Here is a 14,962-nt window from a genome sequence, read left to right on the forward strand (position 1 = left end):
AAGCTTTTATTATTACTGTTTAATTTATTTAATTCGGTCCGTTTCGTATCGCTTAAATTATTAAAACTATCCGATTTTTTTAGGATTAATTAGGCATTATAATTATAAAAGTATTACGCGTTAAAGTTTAATTATATTAAAATTAAATTAAGGTACGTCGCTAAGTAATATACGTCGCGTAGTAGTAAACCATATTATATAATATTATAAATAGTAATTAAGTATTAAAATAAATAAAGCGATATCGGTTTTATTATTATAATTTTTAAAATAACGGTAACTATATAAACGAAAACGTAGTTTAAAAAATTATAAAAATAAGGAATTAAAAGTAAAAGTTTTTAAGAAAAAACGCTTTCCGAGCGTTTATATATAACATTAAGCTAGTTAGTTCGTTAAGGGCCGAGGGCTTATCTTAATATTTAAAGCCGTAATATAAATTAATTTATATAAAAAGTTAAAAGGTAAAAAAAGTACGTCGTTAAGTAATATACGTCGCGTAGTAATAAACCACGTTAATGCTTTTTTAATTTCTTTTTTTAATTAATACTTTATAAATTATTTAACGCTCTTTACCGTGTAATATAGATTAATCTCGTGCGAACCACCTATTACTGCTATTTAACGTAAAGGATTCCTAGTTTATCCCTGCTGAGCTAGAAACTCAAGTAAGCCTTATTCTTAACTGAAAACCTGGGCGAAGTCTACAGCGGATTCTAGAGGCTTAGAGGGTCTTTCCTCTCATATCTTAAACCTATAAAGGACGATTTTAGGAAGGGCATGAGACTGTGGCTCTACGATGCTCAAGTTAGCCCTGATAGAATCGAGGGCAACTCAGGCAAGCTATATGCCTACGCGGTTGAAATACTGCGACGGTTCCGTATAACTATAACCAGGCCCCCGCGTCTAACCATTGTGCCCTCCCTGGGTATTGGAACCGCTTAATGTCACAGCTCGCCGTGTCGTGGCTACTAGATCAGAGGAACGTCGTCTTCGTGATCTGAGAGTACAAGGCGTACCGAGTACTCGAGAATAGCTGGGCGATGAACACGATTGAGATCAAAGCAGGCGGGTTTCCGTTGGTATTGTTAGTATCATGGACGCGTGTCTACAGCCTGACTTGGATGACGGACACGGGTATAATGGGATATTGCATTCGTATGCAGCAGCCTCGCCATATGCCATGTTGCCGATGTCGGTTCAATATGCCCATGTGGCTGGTGTTTATCAATGCTTTGATTCGCTTGTGATCTGGGTAGCTCCCGCTCGCCCGAACTGACGTCTTGGCGCCGTCTGGGGCAGTGTCGGCCACGTCAGAGAATAATGAGTTGACGAGCCTCCCGATGCGGCGGATACTGCGGAGGGGAGAGCATCAACAATGCCAAATATGCCAAGGTAGGTACTGTTTATATTCTGGATATGTGGTTATGGTTTAGGGGATCTGGGGTAGCCGCTTTGGGAATCATGCGGCTACGTAGCAGCCGATCTCCCCTAACTGTAGTCTGCAGCCGCCCCCTCCCCCCCTACTAGCCTGGCACTAGGCCATGCCGTAAAACAACGACGGTATCGACTGACAAGCACTAGGATTGGCGGCAGATTAGAGTTGTTTCTCTCCTCCTTGGCCAATCGGTGCCCATGCCCACGTGCGTGTGCCGGGAGTGGATTGTGGAATGCCACACGCGGCGTGGGGGGCGCAGCGACTGACCGACACGGACGGCATTGTTGGTGACACGCCTTAGCACGACGCGGGGGCGGACGATCTGCTGCGTGCGCACCGCAACTAGTCCATGGCTAGCCAGCCCTACGATCAATCTGTTTGACACATGCTTGTTAGCTAGGGCATGGATTGCCTCAGCCCCCCACCCCTACTATTCTGCCAACACAATCCCATACCTTCTGCATCTTCATCAGAGGTAGCCAAAACACAAGCGGCGCGATGATGACGCAAACCAAGACCATGGGGAACACGTCAGGTGGCTGAGCAAATCTACCAACACTGCTAAACGACTATGCGTTGGCGGAATCCCTCCCGCTTGCACACGCAGAAGGGAGCAGAGCGGGTGTACGTTGCTCTCTCGACCTGATACCGTAGGGCTGCAGACGAACCCCATGGGACGTGGGGGTGCCCCCGGCAGTCCCGGATAGAGTAAGATGCCATGCTGGTAAGGCATGCTAGCAGACTGGTATTACGTGCTCTTGTTGAGTCCATTCTGTTGGTCAGGGGTCTGTTGGGTATCGACGCACAATCTCGCGATGCACACACTCTCCATCGAGAGATGTATATATTGAGCTTCGTTCTCTCCCCCAACTCCCACTTTTCATCATCACAATCATCAACAGCAACCACAACCACTATCACTTTCTCACCTTTCATCAACGTCCTTCATTCACCTTTCTCGTCTCTCTTTACAAGACTTCGACATCTACTCACACTTCTTCATCCAAGACAACTCTCATATCCAATCTCATTCTTTTTACTCTATCAAAATGCAGTACTCCATGGTCATGACCTCGGCCCTGGCCGTCTTCACCACCGTCAACGCGGCCCCGCTTGAGCGACGCACTCCCCAGGGCGTCCTCGGCGGTCTTCTCGGCGACGGCGGCTCCGGCGGCAGCGGCGCCGGCAACGGCTCCAGCAGCCACCCCGGTGGTGTCGGAAGCCTTCTGGGCGGCCTGACGGGCCGGGACGCCGAGGTCGAGAAGCGCAGCCCTCAGGGTGTTCTTGGTGGTCTCCTCGGAGACGGCGGTTCCAAGCCCAGTGGCGGTAACGGACAGGAGCAGGGTCACCCTGGTGGAGTCGGTAGCCTTGTGGGCGGATTGACTGGCCGCGATGCCGAGGTCGAGAAGCGCACTCCGCAGTAAGTTAATAGTACAACCCCTGCCTCTCTCTCATCGTACCCTCGCTTACATAGCCTGCTCTAGGGGTGTTCTCGGCGGACTCCTCGGTGATGGTGGCTCCGCCAACAAGGGCAACGGGCAAGCCCAGGAGGGGCACCCCGGCGGTGTTGGAAGCCTTCTGGGCGGCCTCACTGGCAGAGATGCCGAGGTGGAAAAGCGCGCTCCCCAGTAAGTCAACCATGATTTCATCTTGGCCGGTCTTGGATTCACCATGTCTAACTCGTGCTCAAGGGGCGTTCTCGGCGGTCTTCTCGGCGATGGCGGCTCCGCCAACAAGGGTAGCGGAGAGCAAGGCAGCCACCCCGGTGGTGTTGGTAGCCTTCTCGGTGGTCTAACTGGCAGAGATGCCGGGGTCGAGAAGCGTACCCCTCAGTGAGTTCATTTTCTGTCCCATACCGGGCTTCTATTTCAGCTTGTCTAACCTGTACACGCTTAGGGGCGTTCTCGGCGGCCTTCTTGGCGACGGCGGCTCCGCCAACAAGGGCAACGGACAAGAGGGTGGCCACCCTGGTGGCGTTGGTAGCCTCCTCGGTGGCCTGACCGGCCGGGACACCGAGAACTAAAACTACAAAGAGCAGCACTGTCTCGGCAGCAGGATGATGTCGTAGATACATGTCTGTTTGGTACTTCTTACTGTGGCGGATTTGTTACATAAACTGTATATATGCGAGCATGTATATCTTGTATCAATATAAAAACTACACAGATCAGACTGTTTTGGGCTCCTTGCCCTGTCTACCCACCCGCTGATGCCTGACCGCTGGTTGATCCATTCCCGTGTTCCTGTGATAAAACATGTGTATGACGACCAGAGACTTGCCAAATTTCAGTGTCAAGCAGTCAACATAGGCACATTGATCCACATACGTCATCTTCCATCCATCGGGGCTGTCCTGAGCCATGACATGTTGCAACATAGCATCGAGTTGAAATGGAGGCATTGCATGGTGGTGATCATAGCGGTGTAAAAATAGCAGATTGGTTCGTCCGTGGTAGTATTCGGGAGAATCCCTTGCTGGTACATATAGGCGATTGCGTTGCCATTTGTAGCCCGCAGGATTGTCCTTGGATATATTGGTGCAACCAACGGCCGTCTCTGGGATGATGGGATTCCTGGGCAATGCCAATAACTAGGTAGATCCGGGTATGGACCAGGTTTGACCGTTACAGTCAGTCCTACTTGTCCAGCCCCGTTAGAATGTCTCGTGTAAGCCGGATATATGAGGTAATACAGACCGTGTTCAAACTGACTGGTCCTTACGGCCCTAAGCTGCGAACTCTGCCTTGACCTCGCCTCGGATAGCTGAGTGAGATATTGGATGATCCAACCAAGCTTGTGAGCGTGCAGTGTGGACACTCTTGTCAGTGTTCTAGTCTAGATATGGTTGCCGACATAGGCACAGTTCCCACGGCATTTGGTATCGAGACTATGCTGAACGGCCCCCCTTTTCTCTGCCAATCTTGGATGGAGCCGACTCGTTGTATATGCTATTGATGATGACCACGGTAAATAAACTTCCATGGCTGTATAGCTCTATTTTTATCTGACGGGTTGCTTCCAGCTACGAGTGCTTCTCAAGATGGAGTCGTAAGGAGGCTTAATGTCTCTGGCAGCCTTCTGTAGGACCTCAACCCCAGAAAGCCCCCAGCCTTTTTAAATCAAAAGTTGCATGAGAAATCCGAGGTCATGTGTTTCAGTCTGCCCACACATTCACTCGAGATCTGGGCTAAACTTTGAACAGAGACAATCGTACCGTTTCGATCCATGTAAGGTATCAAGCTCACGTATCCCCTCACTGACTCCCCCTCTCATTGACTAATGGCTATTTTTAAATATTTTAATTAAAATATAAAGAAGAATTTTCGTTTTATTAGAATTTAACTATAATAAATAGTAAATATAAAGATTTTATATTTTTTACAGTTTTATTTAATAGAATAAATTAAGGTATTTAAAATATTATTATAACGAATATAAAATAAAGTTTATATATAAATCACGTGATTATTTTATTATTTATTATATTTAAGCTTAATAAAGTATTTTATTTTAGAAATAAAAAATAAATAAAATAAAACCATTTTTTAATTAAAGAAAATAAATTTTCTCTAGTTTTTCCACATAGAAAATAATTTAAAATTTTAAAATAAATTAATAATTAAATAAATAAATTACTTATAAACTTCGTTTCTTTAATTTACCTCTTAAATAATATCTTGTAACCGTAAAATGTTTTAAACTTAAATAATAATATTTATTTAAAGTTTTATCCTAATTTTTACATTTCTTAGTAATTTATATATAAAATTTCAAATTCACATTTTAAGCGTTATATTAATAGCGTTAAATTTATATATTTTTAAATTCAAATTATATTAACTTTAAATTGTCTTTTATTTTAAAATATAAAGATCTGATTAATTTTACCTATTTTATTTAATTTTATAGAACCTTTTGAATATTATGAAGTTTTTACGATTTTGGTGGGGAAAAGGGGGTCAGCGAGGCAGGGGGTCAGCGAGACGGGTGGTGAGCTTCATCACCCAGTGTTTCGGAAATTGGACCAGATCCCCCAACATAGATTTATAACTCTAGTAAAGATGTCACAAGTTCATATATCTTCCTCGCATATGTAGCGACCAGATCCAGGGAGTCGTCGTCCATGGAAACCCCTGAACCTGACGAAAAGGGGTGCAGTGTGGATGGTGAGATTTCAAGGCACGCATGTCAGGCAACACAGTAGACTTCAAATCCTCTCCTCGAAATAAGTATCTACTCCTGTAACTCAAGTATGGAGTGTGAATGAACGTTAGGTCGTCCAAAATAAGAGTGATAAGGCAATTAATTGCTGTGTCTACCGATAGTGTCGTGACACGGAGTGAAAGTTGTCAATAGAGGTCACGTCAAGCGAGCAGACAGATATGAACCAATCTACCCGAGACTGTTTGTTTTGTGTCGCATTGAGTACATATGCCACTATTGCCGTACGCTTTAGTGGAGTTCCACTTTTGCGTGCGACATTTTGGTACACCAATGATCTGCAGCCTTGTTCATCCTGGTATGTGGCGATGACGAAGAGCTGGGCGGTTCTGAGGGACTTGTCATGTCGAGCCGGCTGAACCAGTCCCTAGGCAAAGACAGTATACAGGATCATAGAGTATCGCTGTAGGATCCAACCATACGAAACATCAGTGCCCTCATCCATACCACCAGCATGGACCTGGAAGACTATCTCATCAACGGCAACTTCCCGAACCTGTGTTTGAAGCTCCTTTGGGCGATTTGCTTCCCGCCAGCATGCAAATAATGCCCAGACTCTATGGCCAAGTTATTCTTCGGCCGACTTAGACTTAGCCAATGGTTTGACATCTTGGAGAGCTCTGCCGGTCGGCCCGCAGCGCTAGATCTATCCGGAGGTAGAATCGGCCTATATTTCGCCCGCTCCATATCCCCAGTGGCGAGGCCGACATGTGTGACGGTTAGTTCGAGCTTGCGCTTCCCATAAGCAAGTGCCTTTTCTTCCTTCCCGTTTTGGACAATAGTTTCCCCGATGGCAGAGTGAACCAGTCTTCGAATCCGCCTTCATCGTTGTTTCTCGGGCATATGGTCAGTCTGCACGCTCTTGCTCACCGATGCCAAAAACGAACCTTTGGCTACGAACCACTGCAGCTAAACAGTTCAAGCCGACGGTAAGTAAGTAATCCATCACCGTTAGACGAGGCAGGGACCACTTTCTCGTGGCTAAACACGGCTGGAAAGAAAAGAAAAGATGAACTGACGAGAGGAGGCAGTCGGCGCTACGATCGATGGGGATCTCAATTGAGTTATCTGATCCGACGCTCGTGCCCGCCAAGGCCGGTGACGGCAACGCTACTGGACACTTTCGGAAAGCAGGCCCGACCCTATTACCTACACAGTCAGCAAACTTGGAGCTAGAGAAGCCTCCCTCGGGCAGCATTTGGCACATTTCCTCAGCCTGGCTTCACACCAAGTGGCACTAGCCTGGCCTCCAGTCGCAGGAAACGGGAAGGGGAACACGAAAACCTGCGAACTGCGAGCCCGGTCGGTCCCGTAAGGATGGAGCCCCCCAAATCAAAACCCTCCCAAGCCTTCTTGGTCGCGAACCGCACCATTCATGCCCGACCCCTGTCAGAGCTAGCAGGGCTAGTCCATGCACCGTCCCCGCTGCCATCTTATCTGATCATCAGATAAAATCAGCTCATTCGATGGCCCATCTCCAACCAGCAGCACCCGGAGCACGACTGGCTGCTCTTGGCGGGCCCTGGCCTCGGCGGATGGGGGGCTCTGAAGCTCTGGAGCCCGAAAAACTCGTTCCCTCATTTTGCGAACTTGCCTGGACTGGGTTACCCGGGACGGATGGGACCCTGCCAACCTCGTCAGCTGCGGCAAAAGATTGATTAGCTAGGAAGGAAAGAATTTGCACAAGGGAGTCAGTCATGGATGCATGATGGATGGTCTGCTCAGGGCTCCAGACCCGACCCGACCCTTTGGCATTCCCGTCTCCCCTCCCCTCCCCTTCGCATGTCTTGGCCGACCTCGGGTGGAGGCTGGTCTTGGCCCCCCTACACGCACTCTGCATGAAGCACATATAGAGAGGCCGGGTCCTGCGCATCCATGGTTTTGCCTGTTCCTGTCCTCTCTTGTCGATCTTCACCACGCTCTGTCCCTACCTTCAATCCATTTCTTGCTCACAGTAGCTTGGACTTACCACAATGCCCCCCCTGCTGGCGTTTTCTCGCCTGAGCCATACGACATGGAAAAGCGCGCCGCCGAAGACAAAACCCCGGCGCACGTGGTGCACGAGGGCGCAGATGCGAAGTCCGAGTCGGACGACAGCTCGACCCATGCCCAGGGTGTGAAGCGCGTCGAAGCCATCACGGCTGTCTGGTCCAAGAAGGCCCTGTGGTCTACCTTCGTTCTGTGAGTTGAACCCGTCGAGTTTGCAAGAGCAACCAATCGGTATCCCTCCTAGAACATGCACTGATCGGCATCTGCCCCTTTTCTCCTACAGGTTATGGCTCGTCAGCTTCGTGGCCGCGATGCTCGGCTCCGTCGAAGGCGCCCTGAGCCCCTACATCACGAGTTCCTTCGACCAGCACGGCCTCCTCGCCGTCATCAGCATCGCCGCCCGCATCATCGGCGGCGTCGTGACGCTCAGCATCGGCAAGATCATCGACATCCGGGGCCGCATGGAGGGCTTCATCGGCGCCCTCCTCCTGATTACGGTCGGCATGATCATGAAGGCGACCTGCCAGAACGTCGAGACCTACGCGGCCGCCCAGGTCTTCTACTGGGTCGGCAACGTCGCCCTCGGCTTCATCATCGAGGTCTTCGTCGCCGACATCACCTCCCTGCGGAACCGCATGATCATCTTCACCATCAACTCGACGCCCAACCTCTGCACCACCTTCGCCGGCCCCGTCATCGCCGAGCTCTTCTACTACAAGGCCAACTTCCGCTGGGCGTTCGGCGCGTTCCTCATCATCCTGCTTGTCTTCTCTGCCCCCGTGGTCGGCGTCTTGTGGTTCCATGAGCGTAAGGCGAAGAAGCTGGGCCTGATCCGTCCCAAGTCCGGTCGCTCGCGACTGGAGTCGGCAAAGTTCTACATCATCGACTTTGATGGTAAGTTGGACACTCTCTGAGAGCACGCTATTGCAGTAGCATCGCTCTTGACGTACTCTCCGTCCGATGCCATCAGGCTAACACGTCCCTAGTGCTCGGTGCGATCCTCATCACGGCGGGTTTCACCCTGATCACCCTCCCGTTCAGTCTCGTATCGTCCGCCAGCCACTCCTGGGAGAGCGCCAGCATTATCGTCATGATTGTCATGGGCGTGGTCTCGCTCGCGGCTTTCGTGGTCTGGGAGAAGTACTTCGCGCCCGTGCAGTTCTTCCCCTTCGAGCTCCTCAAGGACCGCACCGTCCTCGGTGCCTCCATGACCTACTTCATCGTGTTCCTGTCCACCTTGTAAGCTATAATCTTTGCCATCCGGTGCTCCCCGTTTGTTTGTGTGTAGGCGTACTGACGTGCTGTCGTTCGCAGTGTCTGGGATGCCTACTATGGCTCCTACCTCCAGGTGGTCAACGACCTGAGCATCAGCATCTCCAACTACGTGCTCAACGCGTACTCGCTCACATCCTACTTCACGGGCCCCTTCATCGCACTGTAAGTTTGAGAGCAAATCTTGATACGTCCAGCACCATCGGGGCCATACTAATCCTCTGACATAGGTTCATTCGGTACAATGGCCATGTGAAGTGGCCCGCCATGGCGGCAGTCCCCATCTATGTGCTCGGAACCGCTCTGATCATCCACTTCCGAGTGCCGGGGGCCGACGTGGGCTACCTCACCATGTGCCAAATCCTCGTCGGCTTCTCGACGGGCATGCTGACCACGATGTCGCAGCTCGCCCTCATGGCGTCGGTGGGCCACCAGAACGTGGCCGTCGCCATCGCCATCTACGGCCTGTTCGGCGCCGTCGGCTCCAGCATCGGCTACGCCATCGCGGGCGGCATCTGGACCAACATGCTCAAGAGCAAGCTGACCGAGTTCCTGCCCGACTACGCCAAGGACCAGGCGGCGTCCATCTACGGAGACATTACGCTCCAGATGGCGGAGCCCATCGGGACCCCGATCCGCGATGCCGTCGTTGCGGCGTATGGCGTGGTGATGCGACTCATGGTGATTGTGGGCGCCTCGCTCATTCCTCTGCTGGTTGCGGCTGTGCTCATCTGGAAGAACATCAACGTGAAGAAGATGGAGTCGGGCGAGAAGAGGGCGAGGGGCAACGTATTTTAAAAGGGGGAATGGAATGTTTGGGGAGGTTGAACCGAGTGCTTGGATCTGCATGAGGAGCGGTTGCTAGAGAGAGGTTGAGTTGGGTACAGAGATGAATGAACGTGCAAGGTACAGAAACCAAGTAATGTAATAGATAGACATGACATCAATGCTGCTTCACCTTTTTTTGTAGCAACGCATGAGTGTCTCCTGCAATATGCAGCCCATGATTCCAGGGCTTGCATGGTGCATTGTGCTTACCTCAAGGGTGGGTGTGATGCGATGCAGGCGTAGTAAGGTTGGCGTGCATTGGCTCTCGGGAGGCACTTGCCAAGCCCCACTGCAGACTGCTTACTGATTACGGCACTTCCTTCCACGTGATGCTGGATTATCTGGACTCTTGCGTACCTACTTCCGATCCCAAACTCGATTCCTACCCAACATCGACCGCACTATTTACTTTCTGTTATTATTCGTGATTCCATCTTGGTCGAAAGCTTCTGCAGACACTTGCCCACCAGTCTGCGACCCGGGAAGAAAAGAGAGAGCGTCCGAGTTCGGAAGAGGGGAAACCATACCTTCATATGGCGTCAGGTCCGTCCAACGCCCCGTCCGCCGGCGAGAGCGCCGACCAGTCCGAGTCGCGCTCCGCCTACCAAGACCTGCGCCGCCTGATCCCGAGCCTGGCCTCCGAACTGGACCAGCTGCGCGCCGCCCTGCGCGAGCACAACCTCTGGCTGCAGCGGTACGGCCACACGAGCCGCACCCCCGCCGACCCCTACGCCTCCGCCGACCAGCCCTCCGGCAGCACCGCCACCACGGCCGCGGACCCTGAGCTGCCCGCCTACTCGGCCTCGGACGTGCCCCCTACACGGGCGGCCCCAACTCGGTGACGGCGTACGGCTCGACGTCGACCCGGGAGGAGGTCCAGCAGCGGCGGGACCAGCTGACCGAGTGGCTCGGCGAGGGCGAGGACGTGCTGCGCGAGTACTCGGCCCGGTTCGCGCAGCTGACCGAGGAGCTGCGCATGCCGCCCGAGGACCTCCTGGGCACCTGGAACGAGGCCAGCCCGGACAACGCCCTGCCGGACTATGCCCAGGTCGAGACGCGCGAGGAGCTCATGGTCGGCGGCGTCGGCGAGGTCCCGCCGCCCTACGTCCGCGGGCAGGTCTTGTCCAAGCTCGAGAGTCGATAAAACCTTTAGGAGGGAAAGCCACCGGTTCCGGATACGAAGTTTTACTTCCCCGCCCCTCAGCGCCAGAAAACCCCAGGATTCTACGGACCAGCAGACAAACCATCTAGATGGTACGGGTGACGCGATGACAGCTGGCAATGCCCTTGTTCGGCCCACAAGCCTTCCATATGTCTCAGTACGGCAAGAAGCATCGATGGTCGGTCGTCCCAGCGTCGATGAGGTGGAGGATCCGGCAAGGCTTGTACGTGTCGCCCGGGACCCGGAGCAAACATTCATGGATAACCGTGTATAGCTGTACCACTAAATGCCCAATGACCATCACACAAGTTGACATTCGGCATTCGCAAATCGTGAAATGAGCTTAGTAACAAACCAGCAACAACTGTGACCCTACTCAGTTCTATCCAGGGGTATGGTGTAGGGTTTGCCACTTTAGAATGCCCCAGTCTGTACTGGGTTTCAGGCACTTCTACGCCCTCTAACACGAACATCTAGCATCTAGGCACTCGAGTAAACACGCAGTACGTAGGACAAGAACTTTTCATTAAGGAAATTAAGGAGTAGGGCGAAGCCACTATGACACGCCTCCGTCACTGGCAGCATGCTTAACGCTAAGTTGGCTTTTATAGAGGTACCTCTCTTTCTCCCAGCTTTGGTCCCATATCGCTTATTTTAAGATGGCTTCAATTGATCAAAAGCGACCATAGCTAATACTCATACATAGGGAAAAACTTCACTCCCCACCACCCAGATTTTTATCGACATGATACTGTCTAAGCCTCAGAACTGGCAGCAGCAGCCTCAGAACTGGCGGCGGTAGCCTCGTTGCCCTCGCTGGCCGGCTTGGGCTTCTCCTTTTCGGCCTCCTTCTCGCCGTCCTTGCTCTTGACAACCTCTTCGGCCGGGATGGGTTCGTCCTGCTTGACCTGCTTGGTGCTGCTCTCGGCGCCCTCGACGTCCGGGTGCGGCGGGGCGACGCCCTGGTCGGCCATCTCAGGAGGGGACTCAAGCTCGTTGCCCGCGGCGTCGACGACGCGCGTCCGCGTCTCGTAGCGCGTTTTGAATTCGACCTTCCCTTCGAGGGCCTTCACCTGCTCGTCGTCCAGCAAATTTCCATCTTGATCCCTGTACTCGATCTTCTCTTCGCGGCCGATTACTTTCTGGCCCTGGGGCTCGAACTTGGGCGCCCCGGAGATTCCCGCGGCGCCCTCTCCCCCGTTTGGGGAATTCGGCTGCTGTTGAGGGGGTTGCTGCTGCTGCACCGGTGGTGCTTGGTTCTCTACGGCGGGTTGCGACGTTTGAGCAGTGTTGACACGAGCCTGCTGGGAAAGCTGGTCGTAGGCCTCGTACTATTGAAACGCGGTCATTAGTCTACATGTATCCAACATCATTGCCAACTCCAGACACAAGACATCCAAATAGAAGCCACTTCCGCCAAGTGGAGTCCACTCGTCTCACATTCATCCTTCAACTTCATCCCCTCACGGGAAGGCCATGGGTGGGAACACTTACGCTATCAAGGAAAGTATTGCAGTCCCAGTCCCACGTGCCGAACAGCTTTACACGGTTGCATTCGCTCTTGGTCCAAGCATTGCCGTAGGCAAGAGGCGACAGCAGGGCGAAGACGATCGCACTTAGGGTCAACAGAGCAACAGCGCCAGCCTTGTTAATGATGGGGTTCTCACGAACACCTGGAATGGCAAAACGGGCAGTGGCAAAATCGTAAATCTGGCAGAAAGCCATGACAGCGAAGTACAACGCGGGGAAGTAATGATGCAAGAAGAGCTGTCGCTGCATCAGGTAGAAGGGGAAGTAGTGGAAGGCCCAGCCGAGGACTGCAGTACCAATCTCGTAGTCAAATCGCTTGAAAGTGGAGTTGGAGTAGTCGCCGCAGCTACGCTGCCATCGGAGCACTGCAATGCCCTTGAACAGGACGTAGATCACGACGGCAAGAGTGCTGGTGTACCATACCACGGGGTTACCAACCAGGTAGATTTGACGGTGGTCCTTGCCCCAGAAGTTGATACCGCGGCGAAGAATGGGCCACGACGAAGGGCGGGAGTCCCAAGCATGCGATTCGACCAGACCAGCGTTCGTCTTCCACATGACTCTCTGAAGCTCCCAGAACTTGCCGAAGAAACCAGGCTGTTCGTAGTTGACCTTCTCGGCATCGGCGCCAAGCTGAGGATGCTCGTTATACTCAACATACCAAACGCTGTTGGGCAGGGTACCACCCTTGGCGCAGGTGACTTCCTGTTGCTCCGATGCCCAATCAGGAAGCTTGACCTTGTGCGAAAACAGCACACAGCCGGTCATGACGTGGACAAGTCTGAACTTGGTCTGGATGGTTCGAAGTCTCTCCTTGGCAAGGGCGCCAGAAGACTGCTTCTTGACAATTTCGACTCGGAACAGATCGTTGGCGTCGCCGGGGAAGCCTTCGTAACCGTAGGCGGAAACCTCGTTCTGCCACTCAGCCTCAGAAACCGGGGGTCGGACATCGTGAGAGTGGAGGCGTCTGTGAGTCTGCAGATGGTACATCCGGATCACATCACCGTCCTTGATGTATGGCAACTCCGGCAGGTTATCCCAGGCAGCTGTGCCATTGATAGCCTCACCCTTGCTGTCTAGAGGTTGGGTTTGGTTCTCCACGAGCCAAACATTGTTCTCATCCTTGTGGGGATATAGAGTGATTTGCTGTTGCTGACTGCCAGTGGGGTACATGAGGGGATGCGAATGCAGATATCCGCCCTGGGTGTTGACATGGCGGATGGACAGCCGACTGCCAAAGGCCACGTCGACAGGAACATCTTGCATGCCCTTGTTGTTCAGGGTTGCCTGGAACTCGGAGCTCATGAAACCGTCTCCCTCGCCAGGGTTCGTCAAGCACAGGAAGTGGATGGCAAACATGGCCATGTAGAAGGTGACGGGGATGATGACGAGGCAGAAAGTGCGAGCCATGAAGTGCTTGGAAAAGATTCGCATCGTCACGGTCTTGTTGTCGCCCAGGAGTACCCAGAGCTGGACCAAGGTCAGAGATCCAACCCAAGCGATCGTGAACAGACCGACCCACTTGATGCTGACGGTGACACCCAGACCCAGACCAGTCATGACGAGCCAGAACCACCAGGCTGCGCTGAAGGCCTTGGAAGGGCCCTGCTCGTGCTGGTTCGTGAACGAGGTGAAAGCCAGGGCCGTGAAAGCGGTGGCAATGACCAGGGGCGAATCAAGAAGGATCAGTCTGGCCTGGGTAAGGAGACCGTTCTCGAAGATGATCAAGGAGGAGCCCAACGCAGCAGTGGCCGTACGGCAGCCGACGGCCTTGAGGGTCAAAAACATGGTGGGGACCAGCAGGATACCGCAGATAGCAGGGAACATTCTCATGGCCACGTAGGGGACGCCGGGCTCGAGGTAATCCTTGCCAATGTCCTTGAAATCGAAGTCTCCGTTGAAACCGGCGAGCCAGCCGAAGAGGGCGATCAGCATCTTGGCCAGCGGGGGATGTACGTCCATGAAGAAGCGTCCCTTGATATACTTGGAAGCGAAACCACCGAAACTGTTGGGTGCAGACGTTTGGTTAGTCTTCTGTACAACCACTACCAGCACACGGAAGGGAAGCTATCTGGGATATAACTTACTGCACCTCGTCGAAGACGACGCTGGTAGGCTGGTAGATGCGGAACAGGCGCACGATGGCACCGAGGATGGTGACCACGGTCATGACCTGGTAGTCAGAGAGTGGCAGGAGGAAAACGTCATTGTCGTCGACACCTTCGGAAGTGTAGTCGTTGTGCTTCCCAGCGAGCTTGCCCTTGGGGGCGGCCGTGGTAAGGACGGCGCCCTTGGGCTTTGCTGTGGTGGCTTTCGCCATGTTGAGGTTGGATGTGGGATGCTATGCCGACGATCCCAGTGTGTCGAAGCCGTGATGTGAAAAAGGTCGAGGAGGGATCGAAGAAGGATGCGTGGCTTCTTTTTCTGGGGCTACACGCTGTCTGGCTGTGTCGGTCGAGCTGCGAGGATCCGCTAAAATAGGAGCTGTGGCCGAACTACGACTGGACTGCGACCTCGTATCG

The 14,962-nt window shown here is 52.5% G+C and overlaps 5 protein-coding genes across 5 annotated transcripts; 2 read left to right on the forward strand and 3 right to left on the reverse strand.

Moving 5' to 3' along the window:
* Window positions 1-2,427: 2,427 nt before the first annotated feature.
* On the reverse strand, window positions 2,428-3,079 carry PG986_010431 (uncharacterized protein; the record flags this gene model as incomplete). Its single annotated transcript, XM_066846653.1, has 2 exons — window positions 2,428-2,805; window positions 2,909-3,079. The coding sequence occupies 2 exons, from the start codon at window positions 3,077-3,079 to the stop codon at window positions 2,428-2,430; spliced, it is 549 nt and encodes a 182-aa protein (XP_066696144.1).
* Window positions 3,080-3,124: 45 nt separating this feature from the next.
* PG986_010432 (uncharacterized protein) lies at window positions 3,125-3,839 on the reverse strand (the record flags this gene model as incomplete). Its single annotated transcript, XM_066846654.1, has 4 exons — window positions 3,125-3,229; window positions 3,321-3,531; window positions 3,642-3,713; window positions 3,766-3,839. 4 exons carry the CDS (start codon window positions 3,837-3,839, stop codon window positions 3,125-3,127), a joined length of 462 nt encoding a protein of 153 aa, XP_066696145.1.
* A 3,834-nt stretch (window positions 3,840-7,673) lies between these two features.
* On the forward strand, window positions 7,674-9,718 carry PG986_010433 (uncharacterized protein; the record flags this gene model as incomplete). Its single annotated transcript, XM_066846655.1, has 5 exons — window positions 7,674-7,840; window positions 7,932-8,542; window positions 8,635-8,887; window positions 8,963-9,085; window positions 9,151-9,718. The coding sequence occupies 5 exons, from the start codon at window positions 7,674-7,676 to the stop codon at window positions 9,716-9,718; spliced, it is 1,722 nt and encodes a 573-aa protein (XP_066696146.1).
* A 563-nt stretch (window positions 9,719-10,281) lies between these two features.
* On the forward strand, window positions 10,282-10,892 carry PG986_010434 (uncharacterized protein; the record flags this gene model as incomplete). The annotated part of the gene is made up of 2 exons (XM_066846656.1): window positions 10,282-10,557; window positions 10,620-10,892. 2 exons carry the CDS (start codon window positions 10,282-10,284, stop codon window positions 10,890-10,892), a joined length of 549 nt encoding a protein of 182 aa, XP_066696147.1.
* Window positions 10,893-11,665: 773 nt separating this feature from the next.
* PG986_010435 (Dolichyl-phosphate-mannose--protein mannosyltransferase 1) lies at window positions 11,666-14,760 on the reverse strand (the record flags this gene model as incomplete). The annotated part of the gene is made up of 3 exons (XM_066846657.1): window positions 11,666-12,241; window positions 12,405-14,445; window positions 14,528-14,760. The coding sequence occupies 3 exons, from the start codon at window positions 14,758-14,760 to the stop codon at window positions 11,666-11,668; spliced, it is 2,850 nt and encodes a 949-aa protein (XP_066696148.1).
* Window positions 14,761-14,962: the final 202 nt, after the last annotated feature.

Source organism: Apiospora aurea (assembly GCF_038362705.1).
Source record: "Apiospora aurea strain CBS 24483 chromosome Unknown utg000007l_segment0_segment0, whole genome shotgun sequence".
NCBI classification, from domain to species: domain Eukaryota; kingdom Fungi; phylum Ascomycota; class Sordariomycetes; order Amphisphaeriales; family Apiosporaceae; genus Apiospora; species Apiospora aurea.